The 20,060-nt window shown below is 39.3% G+C and overlaps 1 protein-coding gene across 2 annotated transcripts in view; it reads right to left on the minus strand.

The window, feature by feature from the left end:
• CCDC88C (coiled-coil domain containing 88C) overlaps window positions 1-20,060 on the minus strand; it is a 95,621-nt gene that overhangs the window by 8,228 nt on the left and 67,333 nt on the right. For both annotated transcript variants that reach the window (XM_054274952.1, XM_054274951.1), the window contains exons 15-25: window positions 17,586-18,656; window positions 15,453-15,580; window positions 14,449-14,590; window positions 13,623-13,811; window positions 13,076-13,237; window positions 11,661-11,938; window positions 6,975-7,118; window positions 5,464-5,650; window positions 5,083-5,228; window positions 3,800-3,889; window positions 2,785-3,026 (exon numbers count right to left, since the gene is read on the minus strand). In XM_054274952.1, the coding sequence (XP_054130927.1) occupies window positions 2,785-3,026; window positions 3,800-3,889; window positions 5,083-5,228; window positions 5,464-5,650; window positions 6,975-7,118; window positions 11,661-11,938; window positions 13,076-13,237; window positions 13,623-13,811; window positions 14,449-14,590; window positions 15,453-15,580; window positions 17,586-18,656 (2,779 nt within the window). The remainder of the gene's footprint in view (window positions 1-2,784; window positions 3,027-3,799; window positions 3,890-5,082; window positions 5,229-5,463; window positions 5,651-6,974; window positions 7,119-11,660; window positions 11,939-13,075; window positions 13,238-13,622; window positions 13,812-14,448; window positions 14,591-15,452; window positions 15,581-17,585; window positions 18,657-20,060) is intronic.

Below are 20,060 nucleotides of genomic sequence, written 5' to 3' on the forward strand. Positions count from 1 at the left end.
AAAAAATTAATTGCCCTGGAGACTAACACTCTCCACACATCCCCAGATGGGCAACAAAAACCAGGCTGCTCTGCCAGAGTCCCTGATTGTGCCACTGGGGACAGTTCTGAGTGAGAAGGGAAACAAGATCTTCTGGCCTCTCTGCTGAGCCCCAGGTAGCACACCGCCCGTGCTGCATCCAATTCTCTAACAGGTGGGGACTGGACCTGCACATTCATTTCAGAAGCCACTAGGTCATGAATATTAGGCAACAAGAATTCTGGGCAATGGATTAATGAAGGTTATTCCCAGCCTTAAGAGAACAAATCTACATTCTTCTTCCAAAAAAATCTGTTGAAACTGAAGCAGAAGAAACTGAAACGTCAGCTCAATTCAAGATGAATTTTCTTAATTAGGACAAAACCTCACTAAATATCAGGTCTGAATGTGAGCATCAAGACACTTGGCTGAGAATAATTTTTCCAGTAGCTTCCATTCAAAGTTAGACTACTCAAAAGCAGAAAAAGGTGTTATAAAACCTTCCTTTTTGAAATCATTTAGTAGCAAAGACTATTGAAAAAATCTCTGGAGCTTGAGACTGTATTTTTATTTTAGTAGGACTACCACACTGTAGAGAGCATAGCGACAGCAAACCAGTTCAACACTTTAACTGGACACAATGCAAGTACATGACTGCAAGAAAATACTGAAGCGAATAGCAACTTCACTTACTGACAACATGCACCACAGCCAATATACATACGCAAACTGAATGCCATGGGGTCCCCTAAAGTGTGCTGCATTGAAGAAATGATCCACAGTGTGCAAGAGTGATTCATCTTCTACAGGAAAAATTAAGTCCATGTTCACTAATCTTTGCTTGTATTTAGAGTATTGTATAGACATGCTGAGTGTCTCTATCAATGTGCGTGTTCTTTTAAGGCATGGGGGATTTTTTTTTTTATTTTTTTTTTTTAATATTTGTCAGAAATAAATGAAGATAAAGAGAAGGTGTTAGAAAACTCCCAGTTCCGGGAAAGAAAGAATTTCATTAGGAGAGGATGGGATGTCGGAAGAAGACCAGAACCGGAGCCGATTAGACAAAGACTGATGATTCGATGGAGACTTAGGAGACTTTTCTTTATCCTTGCTTTTGCTTCTCAAAAAGGCAATCTTTTTGCGCTGCGCAGCTAAATTGTTATCACCCAGGTATCCCAAAAAGAAGAAGAAAAAAAAAAAGTAAAAAAAAAAAGCCTTATAAATAAAACTTAAATGACTTAACACAGATTAAAGACTACACAACCAGTAAAAACAGAAAAGGCTAAAACAATGACCAACATCTATAATGGAGGGCTGATGAATGCAAAGCTAAAAATATCTAATATGATTCAGATTAAGGCATAAATTAACACATACACACAATATTTAGGCAAGTCCACTAAGAAAGTACTGTTAGATCATTCAAAATGGTTTTGCTTTATAATATAAAATTAAATTGGTGTACATGTTACTCAGTGATAACACACTCAAATTTCCTAGATGTCTCCTAGGCTTTAGTATTGGTGAGCCTCATCTCCACTTAAGTGTGTTTGACGTAGCATCACAATGAATGAAGCCCCAGAGACCTTCTGGTGTCTCTGGCACTCTACAAGGGCCTTGTTCTGTGGCAAACCAAGCCCAGCTTCCCATGCTGAATTTAGGATGCATGTAAAACACCTGGAATCATATGGATGATCTTATTCCATAAAACATCTCTTTTTACTTTAAGTGAATAAATGACCTCAAAGAATTAGAGGAAGAATTTTACCCAATTCAAAACAAAAGCTTCAGACAGACAGGTTCTTGCAGTAGTTTATAATAAGAGTTCTTTTCTCAGCTACTCCCCTTCTGTTTCCCACCCCCCACAGGTGGAAGACAGGAATTATTATTCAAATATCAATTTCAAAATTGCTTCTTGGAAAGTATTCCTGGAGTATAACAATCTATATATAGAAGCTGACAGAAGTTATCTCAATGGAATAAACAGAGCTTGGGACATATATATTACCTTTAATAAGGATGAAAAGTATTTATTTTGACAAACTTTCTTTTAAATTTCCCATAATTAGGAACATCTGATTTAATGTATAAACTAACTTAACAGAAAATCATTCCATCTTCTTTACATGTTCCTTAAGTGCTAGAAATATAATTTCATCATTTTACATGAAAAAACCCCTAGTTTAATTCTAAATCAAAACATGGTATTGTTTCCAAAATCCCACATTATGAATTGGTTATTTACAATAAATGGGTTATTTGTTCTGCATGTGCACCACCTGCTGGCAGTGGCTGTCAGCCAGCTCATGCCCCTCAAAGAGCCTGAACCACACACTATTCCATAATCCAGCTTTAAATGCTTTGCTGCAAAACTGCAGTAAATGAAGTATTAGAACCAACTTATTCAGTAACAATGTATTATGCATTACATCTGGGCAAACAGAGGCTGAAGGGAGAAGTAGAAGATAAAAGGAAGAAGGCAAACTAAAACAAAAACAAACCTATTATCTTCTAGAGTTTACTCAAATTTCTAGCTTAGGGTTTTATGCATACTAAAACTTCTATTGTACTAAAAAAAATCCAAACAAACAGCCCAAAACCAAACAACTAACCAACCAAAAAAAAAAAAACCCACCACCAAAAAACCCTAAAACAAACAAAAAAGGACATAAAATATAATGTGATTGGGCACTAACATATCCTATATATGAATTTTATTTTTTTTTTTTAAATTCAGCTCATGAATTTAGGCTGGGCATTCCTTACCTTTGTTTGAAGAACACACAGGGCTCTCTCTCTCTTCCACAGGGTTTGACCCTTGAGAGGTATTATCCTGAGCCTCGTGTTGATGTTTCAACTTTTGGGAGGCAGATGGAGAGTTGACCATCTCTGGGGATTCACAATGCCATGTGGAGCTTTCTGCTGCTGGTTTCAACCGCTCCCTTGAGGTCTCCTTCTTTGGCTTGATAAATTTGACTAAGGCTCTGGCTCCAATCCAGGGGTTTTTCCTGATAAAGCAGGTTTTGTAAATGCAATCCAGAAAATGCTACAAGAAATACTCCCCAAAGAAGTTTACAGCTGTGCTAAAGCCATCAAGCCATCCTACATTTTTTGTTTACTGTCATGAACTGGTTCAAAAAATGCACCATGAATTTCACAGCACTTGAGATCCATTTCCCTACTGAAGTCAAAATTACTTTTACAGAAATATTTCTTCAGCATGAGAAATGTGAGAAAGACAACTGTTCCCTCTGCTAGAAATCTAAACTACACATATGGGCCTCCTAAGACATTCTTATAGTGTGACAAGCTCCACTACAGGAACAGACTGAGGAGGAAAAATGAAAGCTGCTTTGAAGCCTCTTTGCTAAGGTTATCAGTCAGAACTATGTACAGTGGAATTTATTTGGCTCTCTTTTGTTGTTTTTAGTATAATTTTTAAGTCCTTCTCTCTAACAGACTGGTTATGCCTTGCTTTGAAAGAGCAGCTCTGAAAGCTCCTAGTGCTGCTTAGTCACATACTGGGAGCAAAGTGGTTCTTTCCCAATTATTTTGGGAGTTTCAGATTCTTGTATTAATACAGAGGGCCCCACATGAGGCCCTGTACTCTACATTAACTCAACCTACTGCTTCAGGGAGTATCTTGCAGAATGAGAGGGAAGAGACAAGTGGAGACGACACCACCCATAATTCAGATGAATTTTCTGTTATCCCCAGTTATGGAAAGCCCTTTCTTGCCCTCACTGATCTGTACAGCAGAATGAATCCATGTGGAACTTACTTTTTTGGAGCAGGATCATAGAACTTGTACTGGTCCATTATCTTCTCTTCAAGTTTTTCCTTATGTCTTCTTAAGGCATTCAATTTATCACTGTGAGGGGGGAAAACATATTCTGAGTCATCTGTATGAAATTAAGCATAATCAAAAAACTGAAGACCAAAAGCCACCAAGAGAAGAAAGAGACTGAAATATATTCCTATCCTGAACCTTCAGGATTCACAGTCTGTTTGGAGAGGGCAAATGCGAAAGCCTACCAACCATGCTGATGGGTGATTTTTGTGCAACAAAGCATAAAAGGTGAAAGAACAACAGTAGATGGTGGTGCAAGATTACTAACTAATATCTCAGGCACATTTTGTTTGGTGGGTGTTAAGACTAACTGTGGTTTTTATTGATTGTTTTGTTAACCTACACAGGGAAGTTGGCAGATCTTATTTTCATTCAAGTAGTAAGGCAAATGTACCTCCATCATAGAACAGTCAGACACCAGGAGAAACAGATCAGAGAACATCTGAGCTGCATTCAACCTATTTCAGCAAACAATTTCTAACACTTCAACCATGTAAGCCAGTCGATATAAAACTCAACTCAGTAACTCCCACATCATCCTAATGTGCTTAAACTAAAATTCTTGGGATTAAGAATATTTTTATTCCTTCTTTCATACCTCTAAGAGAAAATCACTGCAGTGAAAACAAGGTTCTTTGTAAACACACAATATCTTTAAACAGGATATCTCACTTTGACATGTCAACCTGGGCATGAAGGACACAGCAATGTAGGTTGATGTCTGTATCCTTAAAAACAACATCAAAGCAGGTATTTCTTGAAATGCAAATGAAAAAAGCAAGAGGAGTATGAATACTTGCTATTCTTCAGGAACCTAAATACAAAATGACTCTCCAACACTATATTTTTGTTGGGACTTGGCTGTTTTCCAAAACCTTAAAACTCTTTCCCAACCTCCTCCTCTTTGAGAAGTACCACTGGGCTTACCATTCCATCTTTTCTAACTGTATTTTCCACATAGGTACATCTGTATTATTTGAAAAGAGCTGTGTTTGCCCAGGTGTTTTGTGAACAACCCTTTGCAGTAAGGCAATGTGGAAACATTTTGTGCTTTCTCCCATTACACTTATCTCCTACCAAACATCCCCTTTGCCAACAGCTATCAAGAAGACCTATCAATCCACTGCCTGCTCTTCTAGTCCTGATAGATCATTTGCATTCTATATTTGTCTAGATTACTTAAGGTTTCACAATTCAAATCTCTTTTTTCTTACATGTACTGCTTCTGTTCTTCATGATACTGCTCCTTGCTCTCCATGTTCTGCTCCAATAACATCTGATTCTGCTGGCTCAGCATCTGAATCTGGCTCAGGAGATGATGGTTTTCTTCTTCCAGATTTCCCTTTAGCCGGGACAGGAGCTATGAAACAAAACAAATTCATCTTTCCTCTCCATCTGGCTTCCCTGGAGTGCACCATAATCAAGATAACCCAATAGCATGGCAACCTAAGATAAAAACTATACACTTCAAACTATATGTGTGTGTGTTGTTTCATAGTTTAACTTTCTATATACAGCACGCCCAAAGCTTCACACCATGCGTGGCAGCTCTCTAACCCAAAAGCAGCAGTAGCTGGGTATTCACAGCCACTCACCTCACAGTGGTTATCCAGCTTGGTCAGAGAGATATCCATGGATTGGTGCTGTTCTTTCAGCTCATCATAGCGAGCTTGCCAACGATTCAACTCCAGCTGAGAGTTGTTCAAGGAAGTTTTCAGCTCTTTAGTGTGTGAATGGAGCCCTTCATACTCTGCCTTTAGCTGGTTGTGCAAGAAATTCACCCTAAACACGAAGAAAAGAGCAGGCTTATGAAGGACACTTCACAGAAATGACCTCACATTCAAAGACCACACCATCAGTTTGCAGCTCTCACTAAATCAAACACAGTTCCAAAGAGTAACTCCTAAGGACATTTATATTCTAAGCATTTCATAGAATTTTAAGAAGTAGTGGTAACATTAGAAAAAAATTCAAATTTACAAAATAATTGAAAGGAAAATACATGAAAAATAAAACTGCTATTTCTTCAATATGGAAGAAACACACCACAAATTTCTGAGGCACAATGTATTTAAGAGCATTGGGATATAAAGGCAGATCTATTTGGCACAAATAAAGAAAACTCACATGTTATTTTTTTATCCTGATGTATGAAATATGAGCATTAAGTGTGAAACACTGTGGTGTTGTAAGAGGATACTGTGGCATTTTTTTACACTTCGAGGTAAATCTAAAAATGTCTACAAATCAGGAAGGCACAACATTAAATAACTAAATGAACAGATTAAGTTCTGTATCTGCTGACAGATAAGCCTGGTTCTGCCAGCCCTGTAATCAACATTATGCAACATCTTTGTCCCTAAGAAAATTAATTAGGAACAGCAAACTTGAGAAAACCTCTCAAGAGCTCTGTACTGTTCTGAAGCACATTTGTACAATTGTAGCTCAACTTAAAATGTGAGTTTTAAATATGATTCAACCTGACATTGCCTTAACTTGATGTGCTCTTGGCCCCTCATTTGCACCAAACAGATCCTCAGAACACCTCTGTAGTATGAACAGGGCTACAGGGAGGTTTGTGGGTGAGGCTCTCAAAAGGGGCTCTGCCCTAAGTTAACAGCTACCCACTGATAAAGAGTTTCTAAGACAGCTTTTAATAACAGGAATGGCAATTTTCTCTGGGCAGCAGAAAATAAACAGTGGTAACTCCTAGAGCTAAAATCATACTGTGTAAAAACCACAGATCAGTACTCCTCAAGGGGAAAAAAGCCAGTATAATTTGGGGGCTTGGGCATTTGTAGTTCTGCCTAAAGGCTAGTGCTTGTATACAATTCACTGCAGAAAATGCTTTTGAACTGAACCAACCAAGCCTATTTCGTATGAGCAAAGGTTCCAGGTCTGAAGCACCAAATAACAGTATCAGTTGACAGTATTCATGAAGCTGACAAACTTTAACAAGTAAAAATTACCAAATTACCAATAGCAAAATAGAGAAAAAAGAACAGACACATTACATGAAGGTACTTCAGAGCTAATACAACACATCCATGTTTTGCACAATTGACTTTTAATTGATATATTTAACAATTTAGCAAAGGAACCATACCTATCCAGTTCCTCCCTCAGCTTCTGATTTTCCCCAGTGGTTATTGCATTTGATCTTCTCTCTTGTTGCAGAACCTCTCTCTCATTTTTTAAAACTAATTCCAACTCTTCCAATTCTGCTTTGTGTTTCGTTAAACTATTGTATCTGCAAAAGGAAGAATAGCATACACTCAGCTTTCATTGAAACATTTTTCTTCTTCTGGGTTAATATTTTTAATAGGTAATACCACAATGATTAGAAAGCATTTTTGTTTCTGGCTTTATTTATTTCATCCACATTTATGTGGTTAAACTTCTACCAAAGCTGAAGAATTCAACACTATGCATGAAAATTCAACTTAGTATACAAAGTCAGCAGAGAAGACTTTGGGAAAAGAGAAAGAAAAAGCAAAGCATTTTTTCAGGAAACAGAAACACAACTGCCAGAATCTTACTTCAATTTCAGATTCTGGTCATTTAGTAAAAGCATGAGATTCTGCAAAATGAGTGGAAACCGCACCACTGAACTGGAATCCCAGTCACAAGTAACAGAGTGGCAAGAGTTAAAAACCTGACTAGAAAGCAGCTCCCAAAGAGCAAAAGAAAAACAGTGCAATGAGCAAGAGTTTGTTAGGGAGCCACCTAATCCATATTAGGTTATATGCATAGCTAATAGCATCCTGCACATCTACTAATCTCCTGCATGTTCCAGACAGATGATGAGGTATCAGTGAGCTGACAGCAAAACACCTTTAAGCAGAGACTGACTCATCCGCTTGAGTTTCATTAGTGAAAAAACCAAGAGCAAAACCAGTGCTCACATCCAGGCTTCCACTATTATTTGGTTTATATAACTTCTGCATAAACCATTCAGGGCAGGGAGATGGGGAGAGAGAGAGGGCTGAAGGCATCAGCCCTCTCTTTAATTTTGATCTCTGGAATGCTAAAGTAACCGAGGTGTGGAACAACTTCCCTGATATTTGGCACATGGATTAGGCAGGCTCAGCCTCCCTGAGGTGCTACACCACCTGCATCCAGAAAACTGAGAAGAACGGGGTGGACTGACATCACTTCACAAGGCAGCAAGCTGTTCCCAGGTCTTTCTTCCCTCTGGTGGCTTCTGTCAGAATTTGTGCCACACACACCAGCAGAGGCCACTGGGGCCATTAGTGCAGTCAATGTCAAAAGTCATCAGCACAATTTTGGTCACTGTAATAAAAGGGTATTGCCCCAAACTATCACATACATCTGTGTCAAAAATGGAGAAATACTCTTCCAAGCACTTTTAAAAGAGAATCCAAGTGGAAGATGCAGCATTGCTTAAAAAGCTAAAGAGGACAAGCATCTTTCTGTGACTCCCGTGCCAGCAGAGATGAATGCAGAGCACAGTTACTCTGCAGTCATGAAAACTTCAAAACAAAACCAAAACCAGCAGACAGCACCAAATACACTGACTCCTGCCAACTTGTTTTTCTTTCAGGCTACCATTCCATTCATCCCAGGGTCAAATTACAGCCTGTCCCAAATTCCAGTCCATTGAAGGGCCACACAGGAAAGTACCTGTCTCCCAGACAAAAGCTGCTTTATGCTAGTCATTCCCAGTAACAGCAGTAGAGTTTAATTAACCTTATTTATTTGTTTTCTTGCTCCATTCAGCTCTGGGACATTTCAAATTCAATGTCCATAGAACAAATGGAAGAACCTGAAAGCAGAGAAGGTTTCACATCCAGCTCCAAGAAGCATTTTAGACAAATTGTGTGCCAATGCAGAGTCTGAGAACACAAACTCCAGTCAGTCCTTTGGCAGGGATTTATATGGCTGTCTCTGCAGAAATTGCACTGTAAATTCTTTTGCTGTCTCTGTATGGTAGGGCTACTCTGTTCATTTTTATCCAAGTCCTCTATGTTTTAAAGAGGGCTCCTTAGAGAGAAGCAGGATACTGGTCCAGCATTACCAGCCAGGCCCAGCACCACAGGCTGCCACATTGAGCCTGAGGCAGACCACAGCTGCTCCCCTAGTTGATAGGTGAAAGGTCAGAAAGAGGAGAGAGACTGTCTGCAAAAATTGAAATGATTGTTCGTGTCCGGAGCCCAAATGAAATCCTCAGGCAAAATCTTGTAGTAGAGATTCAGCCTGGAGTCTACAATTTGAGCACAATCTGTGCAACCTGACAAGAGATTTTCTCATACATGAGTACAGAATTCATTTTGGCTCTGACACAATCTATTCCCAGGACTGAGGAAATGTAGTCCTCTTTACTCCTTTTGGCTTTTATTCTTTCTGCTGCTTTTTGAGGAGAAATACTATGGGTAGATATTTGTGAATGAGACAATTTTGAAAATGCTCAGATATGATAAAAAGTGTGACAAAAGGAACCCAGAAAAATAACTACCAGGCAACACCGGTAACATAATAATACAACTCCCTGCTATATGTAACCCTACAAAGCAGGGATTCTTTTCCCAGTGTCTCTGCAGGATTAGACTTCTCCAGACTAAGCCACAAAGAAATGCTCAGGGATCTGTTAATCATCTGTAGCTACAAAATTATTACCTTCCCTTAGTAATATGCAATATGTAAAGCAGTTTCAAAAATGCAGAAGAAGCCAGCCTGTGTGTTCACTGAGACCATCAGACAGACACCTCAAAGTCAAAAAACTGCTATTAATGGTAAGTGACCCTAACATACTAATTCTCCTCTTCTTGCTGAGCCAAACCACACATCTGTGGTTTCCTGGGCTATGACAAGTCATTTCACTGCAGTTACAAACAACCCATTATTAAATCCCCACTGCAGTGTTAATATGTGCAGAAAGAACCAAAAGCGGTTTAATGAAGTTTGCTCAGGTGCAGAAAATATTCTGTGGTTAGAATGCTGCAGAGTGAACTAGACAAACCTTTGGGACCTTGGCTGTACATGTTGTTGGATGTGCACAAGCTAACTGAAGTTGCTGTGGATCTTCCTAGACCAGCTGCAATCATAGGTTTGTGTGGAAGTGTAATCCTGCCTTAAGCAACAGAACTCTGATTACAGAGCTGCCAACAGCTGAGGAAAACCAATCACCTTGGAGTTGTGACATGCAAAACCCATCTCCTAAATACCACACAAGAAAACTTCTTGGTTGCACTGAGCTGCTCTGGGGAAAACTTAGCAGGTGGCGCATTCTAGCTGAACTTGAAATTGAAATATTCCATCTTAGCAGTCACAGACCTTAGTTAAAAAGAAGAGGTGTAAGACAACTCTCTTTATGCTACTCTTTCTCCCTTCTGCTCCCTCAGCAGCACATGATGGAGGGAGAACAAAACATGCACTAAAAAAGTAGCTTGTGGCTTTTTTCCTGACAGCCAAATGGAGTCTTTGGACAAATCACCTTGATAAGTACCTTTTAAGACTGATCTGCTGAGGAGGATGCTGCACACTTAGTACTGCCAAACTCAACTTGCTTTGAATATAGAGAAGGCCACCATCTGCTCCCCTGCAACGCCTCTCACTGGGAGTTACATCTCAGAAAGAGAGTCCAAACTGTTAATGATCACAGTGGCGACCCTCTATAGATAACCTATTCTTTGAAAAACACTTTTTCCTTAGGCTAGAGCTGCTTAGTGTTTGGTACTCATCAAGCAAAGAAAGAACACAGCAAATTGCCTTAACACACTGCAGTGTAGTAATCTCAAGCAAAGCCTGAATCAATGAGAACCATTAATCAGTCTGAGAAAGACTTGGTAAGCAGGAACAGTGTCTGTGTAATCACTTACAGCTCATTTAGTTGACAGCCAAGCAGCTGTCCTGTCACACAGCCTCAGTGGATATTTTAATCACAACAGTTTACTTCTGTACTTCATAAAAATCTACCACACATTGTATTTGCCAGCTCCTTAGTCTTTCAGGAAGAAAAGTTTAGCACCAGTTTGCAGTCCACCATCAAGGATCCCCACCAAGCTGCTCTGAACCCAACTCATGATCTTGCACAGAAATGAAATCTAAATAAAAGTGTTTTGAGGAAAGTCTCTGAAAAATATAAGAGACATCTGAGAGGTAGGCAGAGCAGCACTTTCGTAGCAATACATTATGTGTATTGTTCAATTCATGCATAATTGTCAGAAAATGACAGTGACTAGAGACTAAGCAATTAACAGTTTAGTCATTTCCTAATTCAGCTGAAGGGCCTGAAGCAAAAGCTATAGATTATGAGAACTACAAGAAAATTAATAATACATCATTATCTCATAGGTCAATACAGCTTCCTTCAGAGAGCCTCCTTTGACATGACATGGATGTCACAAGGTTCAATGATTGAAATTTCTCAAGATACAACCTACTCACATATAGGTGACCTGCAGACTTTATGGTTAGGAGAGAGACTCCACACAGTAGAACTGGAGAATGTTTTTAAGGCTGTATGATGTTATACCACAAATCCTTAAATGTAATAGAAGAATTTATGTTATGTCTGACAAAGCATCTGAGATCAAAGCCCATGTTTGCTGAGTATCACCAGAGTCACCTCTGTTCTGCCACCTTTAGAGATCTAAAATCTAGAGCTTTGCAAATATTTTCATCTAATGTCCCAATGACAATAGGAACGACTAGACACTTTTTCAGGGCAACAACTTTGTAATTTCTGTTTGTAATTGGAGACAACATTTAAGGCTAAAATTGTAACATAGGCACATTCTCGCTACACAATTCCCCTGAGCAGTGAGCGTACCTCTCACGCAGACCTTTGTGCTCCAGATCCAGGGTTTTGTGTAATGTTTTTAGGCAGCTGTGCTGATTTATTAGCCTCTCATACTCTGCAGACTGCCGTTCATGCAGTGAAGTAAGGTGTTCATGGTCCTGGAGCAATGACTCATACTCAGCTTTCAGCTGCTCCTTCTGTTTCAGCAGATTTTCATTCTCGTTCTCCTTGGCTGTCTGCTGATTTTGCAGTAAAGCATTCTGGGCCGTCAGTGAAGCACTCTGGGAGCTGAGAGTTGAATTTTCTACCTAAAGTTTTGCAAGTAAAAGTAAGTATTACTTATTCACATCTACTGGTACATACAACAACATTTTGTAGCAGCTTACATCCATATAGAGTTAGTCAAGAATGCCTACGCTGCCTTGTTGACTTAAGACATCCATGTACAGTTTGGCATAATTTTGGGATTACTGCTGGCAGTATGCACCACATAAAGCTATGCTGTCAGTAGTAGGAAAATTATCACAATAACCTCTAAACTGAAATTTTTTTTACCAGAAGCTTTACCAGAAGCTCTTGAGCCCAAAGACCAAGATGATCTGGAATACTCACAACTCAACTGCATCTCTGACATTCATGGTCAGTATTTGTGTATAAGTAATGAAACTCAAGTTCACCCAAACTCAGAAACATTAACTGCACCACTGTATGTGGACAACACTCCTAACACTGAGTATGTGAGCATTACTCCTAACAAGTCTGGTTTCAGTAGAGAGATGGTGCACTGATTTTATGTAAATCAATTACAGATGGGAAACAATTAATGAGAACAAAGAAACCCATCTCTCCATCTCTGAATGTGCAAGAGGAAGACCTTGAAAAGTGAAAGTCATGCAAGAGAAATAGAGTTAATCCAATGCTGTCCTTAGAAACTGGCCTTCTTCTCAAAATAAGTTTTGTTTTTTTTTAATGAAGTAATTTTTAAGAGTATCTTTTCCACTGGCAACTTTGACATTTGTCTGAAAGTCTGAAAACTGTGATTGGAGCTCATTGCTACAACACCTATGGGGAGCTGACTTGTACCCTCTTTCCATTTCTGCTGAGCTCTTTCACAGGCACAGCATTAACACAAAAAAGAAAAGCTTTTTTTTATTTCTGAAGTGTAGCTTCTGGAATAACACATCTGGATTTTGCTGTACTAATTTTAACTTATTCTCTGTAAATAGCCACCTTCTTGCTGAAGGTAGCTACCAGACATTAGCTACAGACCCAATTTCCCTTCTAGCTTGAAGAAATTCAGACCCCAAACGAAGCTCCATCTCCTAGGCTTCATCTTTCCATCATTACATCAGCCTATCAACACAAACATTTCATTATTGTCATCTCCTCCACACTACAGTAATCAAATCCAACTTCCTGGCACAGAGACAGAAGGATGTTCTGACCTGGAGCTTGGCTGTCTGTGTCTGCAGGGCAGTGTTATGCTCTTGAAGGAAGACATTTTGCTTCTGTAGTGTCAGGATCTGATTGTTGAAGGAGACATTCTGTGTTTCCAAATGCTTTAGCTGTTCCTTAAGCAGCTGCTTCTCTGTATGCAGGGCTGCATTCTGAAAGAGAGATGGCATTGAAGGGGTGACAGGAAGAAAAGGAACAGCTGTCCTGATTATCTGGGGTCCTTTCAAAGATGAGAACCAATTAATGATGATCATTCTGCAACAAAGGCATAAAAAAAACCTCTTTGCAGCATTAAATACAGGTAAGACAGATGGTAATACACAGGATCAATCCTTGCAAAGATGGGACAAGATGGACACAAGACACATGAAGCACTTAAGTTCCGCGCAGTCCCAAGAGACACCCAAGGAATCTGGTAGACTTGGGTGCCCCAGAAAACCTATCAGATTCCTTTAAGCTCAAAAATCCAGTTTCCACCAACCCACTCAAGAGCACAAGAGAAGTCTATGAGCTAAGAGGACACAGGAGAAGGCTTACATTCCTTTCTAGTTCAATGGCCCTGTCCTTCAGTTTCAGCAGCTCTGTGGTGGCCTCTTGGTGCCCTGCTTCCAATTTCTCATTCTTTTGTTGGTTGGCAATGAGCTTCTCTGCTGAATTCCTCAGTGACTTCTGAGCATACTGCCCATCCTGCTGAGTCTGCTTGAGTGCATCAAAGTCCTTCTTCACCTACACAATCAACAAGCAACAACCTTTAACACTGAAGGAACTGGAATAATGCATTAATAATGATGGGATATGTCACTCCTCTCTTGCACTGTACAGACTTTCAGAGATTCAACAACCATTACCCCACTTCACAGACAGGGGAGCTGAGACACAGACAGGTGGAAGAATCCACGTCTCTTGCCCTCATGCCAGGTGCCTTTAGACTCAAGCTCAGTCACCTAACAAACAGGCTGTTCTTAGGGGAGATGTTCCAACTGCAGTCTTCCTCAGCCCATGGAAGACTGGGGCATTCTGCCTTGTTTAGTTGTTTCCACTAAACAAGGCAGAAAAACACAGCCATGCCAATGAAAAAAAAAACATGGGAAAACAGATCTACAAAGAGCAGTTATCCAAGAAAACCCCTCCTAGCCCAAAATTTTTTTATGAATTTGGTGTCATTACATACAAAAGGACAAAAAAAAGGCAGTCTAGTGAAAAAAAGGTTCTTAGAAAGGATGTGTATTGGGAGGGGCAATGAGAAGAACAAACCTGTTATTCAATTAAAAAAAAAAAAATCAAACCTCAAACCAAAAAATCCCCGAACATGTGAATGTGCAGAACTGCAATGTGAAAAATTAAAATTCACTTAGGCTCTTACCATATTTAGATCATTCTGTAACTGCTGGTTCAAGTTCAGAAAGTCTTTCACTTGAGCTTCCAGCATTGCAATCTTCTCCTCTTTCACAGCTAGAGTTGATTTTAGTGCTGATTCAGTTTTGCTTTCCAGAACCTTGTATTTTCTGAAAAATATGATAATAGCTTTCTGATGTCTGCCATCAGGATATGAGCCACCATCTAAACAGCAGACTTCACCTTCACCTGTTCCCAATCCCACTACATCTTAAATTATACATGCTTGCTTCTTCAGGAAAATTATTTCCTCTACTGCTGCGGATTACTACTGATATATTATAGCTAGAGAACTCACTCGTGGAAAATCCCATCAATTTTAACAGAGATTAACTCCAGCATGGTTCTACAGAAATATCAAAGAGTTACATGACTTGAAAGAAAATAAGTTTCTTTCTTTTTCCCATAATTACACTACAGAAAACTCTTCTTATGGCTCTTTTGTAGATTCTTAACAAGGAGGAAGACCCACATTTTAAAGGTTCCTACAAGATGGGTAGGTTTCTCTAAGTAGGTCTTACCAAGAAGCTCATATACACACAGGTTTTTGGGATTTTCTGTTCATTACTATAGGACTTACAAAGAAATTCCTTGCCATCAGAAATTTCAGATATATGTTTATATAAACAGGTATCTAGACCACCAATTACATGAAGTAATGACAGACACTGTTTAACAGACATTCTACATGAAGAGAAATACACAATTAAATAGCTACTCAGTTACTCTGCTGGGGAATACAGAGGCACTGCAGTAACTGTTAGCATGGGGACAAAGTGGCATTTCTTCCTTCCACCCAAGAAAATGTTTTGCAAAACTTACAGTATCCTGCTAAGCTTGCCTCATAAAAATGGTTTATGTCCAAAACTGTTAAGGGTAATGGCAAGGAGGCAGATGAGAACCAAAAAGAAAGGCAAAGGGCTTCACTTAGGCTGAGTCAAAAGAATGTCTGGAAGAGCTCAGTTTCCTTACGTGTCACCATTGCCATTATCATCCTCCAGCAGCAGCTCTTTGTTCAATCCCATCTTCTCCAGTTCCTGGCTCAGTTTGTCCAGCTCACTAGACAACTTTTGACTCTTCAGCTTCTCCAGGACCAAATCCTGAAACAGCATTAACACAATTAGTTGCTATGCAAAGGGTGGTGGTAATTATCCAGCACTATACATGTTTTTAAGTGTACTGAAAAATTAATTGGACAAAATCCTAGTTTCAAGTAGGTCAGTTAAAATTCTTCCTCAGTGACAGCTGAGCGCAGAATTAAACTGATTGGTTTTATTTATAGGTCACTTGAAATAAATCTGCAGAATGCTTCTTGTGGCCTTTGTTTCACTCACGGTACTGAACTAATTCTGCCAACACTGGCTTTGTGCCTGCCTGCTGAAGGAGGCCAGGAGACACCACCCCATCTCTGTGCCACACAAGGATTGTGCAGGGGAGGGGACACCAGCAGGGGGAGTTTCCATCTCTCAGCTAGGACAAAAAGCCCTGCCAGCACTGGTACAACAGGAGCAACAGGACTTCAGTATGGGAGTCTCCTGAGGTATCGTGGCTGTGATGTTATTACCAAGGGACTTGGTAACAGGGTCAGCAGTGAATAATGCACTCAGTTTCTCACATATGGTAAATGCTTTGCTGTTATGCCAGTAAAGTGGTCTGTGTGGAAATGGCCTGGGTAGATGTAGTGCCACCTGCATTTCTAAAAAGGACAGATTACTTTTGGTGCATAGCTAAGTGTGAGGATCCCTACCATTCAAAATTCTCTGAAATACAAATGCACCATAGAGATCTACATTGCTTGTGTTTCTGCTAAAAGTTTTCTTAAACAACACATGAAGAAAGAACAAAAAAGCTACTGAGGAACTTTAAATTAAAAAAAATTATCCTGAATGTCAAACAGAATCAAGAATAAAATTTTATAAAAATACTTTGTCAAACTGTAGGTATTCAATAGTCCTCTGACATCACAAATTCAGCCATGAATTCATTCACACAGCACGGTAAAAAATATGGTTAAGGTCAGTGCCAGTCCAGTGATCTGTAAAGAGGTCCCTTTAACATCCATTAACTCCTTCTGCAGGATCTATAGAAAATAACTAAAGAAAAGAAGATGGGCTATTATATGTGTGCGCACCACTGGAAATCTGCAAAATCTGAGAATGGAAAGATTATAGAGGTGCCTTCTTAGAAATTATATTGTTTTAATAATTTTTAAGGAAAGTTGGATAGAAACATAACTTGGGCCTGTGTCAAGTGTTTCTGACAGTCTTTATTTCTCCTCCTCAAAATTACACTAATGCTTCAAAACTGAAATAAAACTAAACCTTTAAGTAAGCAATTGCTTACTGTATTAATCTTGCTAAACTTATCTATTTCACTGAGCTACTGCAGCACAACCCTTTTTAATTTTAATAGTCCTTCACAGGAAATCTGGTGCTAGCAGGACAACAGCAGCCAGGACAGGCAATGAGAGCAAGCTGCAATAACCTGAATCTGCTCATAGGCCACTTGTAAGAGTGTCAGGCTCTAGCACACACATCCTCAGATTGCCAATGTCCTAATGCTTGGCACAGGGAGAGATCACCGCTGCTTAGCATGCTCTCATCCAGCAGGGAAACATCTGGGGAAAGATGCTGTAAGGTAGCTGTAAAGCAAAACCTTGGTGCAGCTGGTTTAGGTTGCTCATTTGGGATGATTTTGTCTCAGAACAGGCATGTCTATGTGTCCTCAACAAGTGCTAGACATTTCTAGGCCTGAGAGTCAATCTCCCCCACTGGAGCTCTCAATTTAGCAAAAAATTTTGTAGCCGCAGTTAGAGGAAAGTATCAAAGTCTTTGGTTAATAGGCACCACATAAGAGCTGTTGTAAAATTTTATTCTGCATGAAAAAAGATGTAATTTAGAGACTGCATTGTGGACACTGCACAATTGCACCAAGTGCAGTTCTTGGCCTGTTCCACTTTCCAAGGCAACACTTTCAAATGACTGTGAAGGCTGTGTTAAGGCTGTGAAGATCTCCTGTGGGACAGAGATATATCCCTTCAGTAGTTCACTGAGCTGAAAAGACAAAAAATAGCACCATAGAACCCAGTAGAATTAACTTGCTTACCTCTCTCAGTGTAGCTAGTGTTCTCTTATCAATTGTAACTTGCTTTAGGAGGTCTTTATTGTCCTTTTCAAACTCTTTCAGTTTACAAGATGACTCTCTGAATCGAGCAATTTCCTTTTCCAGTGTCTTGTTTTCCTTCTCAGCGACTGCTAGCTTTACTGTACTGTCATCCAAAATAGCATCCTTCATTTCCACTTGCTGCCAAAGCCGTTTTGTTTCTTTCTCTAGCATTTTTTTGTCTTTTTCTAGCTGAGACATTCCTTGTTCTAGGGCTTTATTTTCCTTTTCTAAGCTCTCTAGCCGTTTGGCAGAAACCTTTAGCTCTTCAAGGTTCCTCTGGAGGACCTGATTTTCACTCTCCATTCCTTGAATTTCTTTTTCTAATTCCTGGATCTTTTTACTGCTGTTCTCCACAATTTGTTGAAGTCTCTGGTTTTCAGAACTGATACTCTGATAGCTTAGCTCCAGCCTCTCTGATTTCTTGTTCATTGCTTTTAACATTTCCACATTCTTTCTTAAGTCCTCTTTCTCCCTCTCCAAATCTTTATTTTCTGCTTCTATTTGTGCCATTTTTGTGCTAGTAAATCTCATGGTCTCTACCACTCTTCTAAGCTCCAGATTTTCTTCATCCAATTGCTTGTTGTCCCTTTCCAGGTCCCCAAGACGGATGGAAATATTTTGCAATGTGTCCAAGGATTTTCTTAATTTCCTATTTTCCACTTCCAGATCACCATTCTCTTGCTCAAGAACTTCCACTTTTTCTGTCACTATTTTCATCACTGCTGCCTTTTTTGTGAGCTGTTCATTTTCCCTCTCCAGCCGGTGGAGCTCTTTTTCCATTTCTTCCACTCTTTCCACTTTTTCTCTAACCTGGTCAAAATCCTTTTGCAATTGTTTCTTCTCAAATTCCAGCTTGCTCAGTTTGCTACTTGTCTCAGTTACCGTTTCATGAAGGATTTTGTTCTCTTTTTCAATATCTTTCACTCTTGCCTCGCTGCTCACTTGTGATCTTTCTCTCAGGGATAGGACAACTTGATTAAGGTGATCATTTTCTTGTTTAAGGTCCTTTATCTACATAAACAGTTGAGCAAATGTTATTCATCTACTTACAAGTGTGGTATAAATTAGTCCTAAAGCAGAGAGATGACTGTTAACAAAATCATATCATATCAAAATCAATTTAATCCAAGACAAATTTCTCAGCAAATTATTTACTTGGTAACCAAGAACCCAAACTCTTAAAAAATTTATTTTAGTAAATTAAAAACTGTGCTACATCCCTGCTACCATCCAAGAAGGCAGGGGCAGAAGGAGAAAGCAGACAGAGGACCTTCAGAGAACACCTTGGAGAAGATGCTTTGTTACAAATCATTCTTAATAGAGGGTATCTTTCAATCTAGGTTTACCCTCATCTTGGGGACCTGAAGACTGAAATTATCTCTGGTAAGGTGCCAGGAACCTCATAATACTTGAAAATGTAGAGCAGTTACAGATGTCATTAAAGACACACTTCCTGTAAGGACAGTACACTTACCCCACTGGTCAAATTTCAGCTGATGCAATTGTAATTTAGACTGCAATTTGCATTTGATTTTTATACTAGACAACATCCACACAAATCAAAAGCGCCTAGACCTGAAAAAACCACAAATTACTCTTTTTTTAACAACTGGGAATATTTCTGGTTTCACTTCCTGCCCTACCTTCAAACCATCTATTAATTCCTGCCACAAAGAGTCTGTATTTGTTCTAACTAAAATATAAGACTTTGTTGGTAAAGTGCATTTTCCCAGGGAGAAGTCTGGGTAAAAATTCTTCAAGATGAAAAGAACTACACAAATCAGACATTTTGCTATTTAATTTTCACCTCACAAAAACTTAAAAGAGTAGATTTTAATACAGATTGAGAATATTCAGACCAGTCTCTAATGATCTGTGTCTGTATTTTTTTTAATTTGTCAAATCAGTGCAGATGATACTTGCACAAACCTGTAATAAGAGTTTCCAAGCATTGCGCATGAACTGCAGCACAGTGGTTAAAGCTGAAGGGCAACTAAAATATCAATCCAGAAAACATAAATACTTTCTCAGCATCTTTTAAAGAGAGCAAAAAGGTTGAGTGGCTAAAGAACCTCAACCAAACCAATCATGCCATACAGGTGGTAGAAGATCAACCTTCAGCAACAAAATGGGGATTTTTTTAGCACATCCTAAAACCAGTTGGTATTCCATTTAGTAAGATCCAAGGGCTTTTTTCACTCAAGGGGGAATGTCTGTTCATATAATAGCCTAAAGATCCCTTTATGGTAACAAGAGCAGGAATCAGCAAAACATGCTGGGCTTTTACATTTGCAGAAGATTTTAACCTAGATTTGAACAAGTTCAACCTGCACTTGCCTTATCTCCCTGAGAGAACCAGATGCTGTAAATGGCATCACTGAATTACCATTACTGAGCACATGTTGTTATATTACA

This window comes from Melozone crissalis, unplaced genomic scaffold (assembly GCF_028551555.1).
Source record: "Melozone crissalis strain CALT ecotype California unplaced genomic scaffold, PUWL_Pcris_2 ptg000018l_1, whole genome shotgun sequence".
Lineage (NCBI taxonomy): Eukaryota > Metazoa > Chordata > Aves > Passeriformes > Passerellidae > Melozone > Melozone crissalis.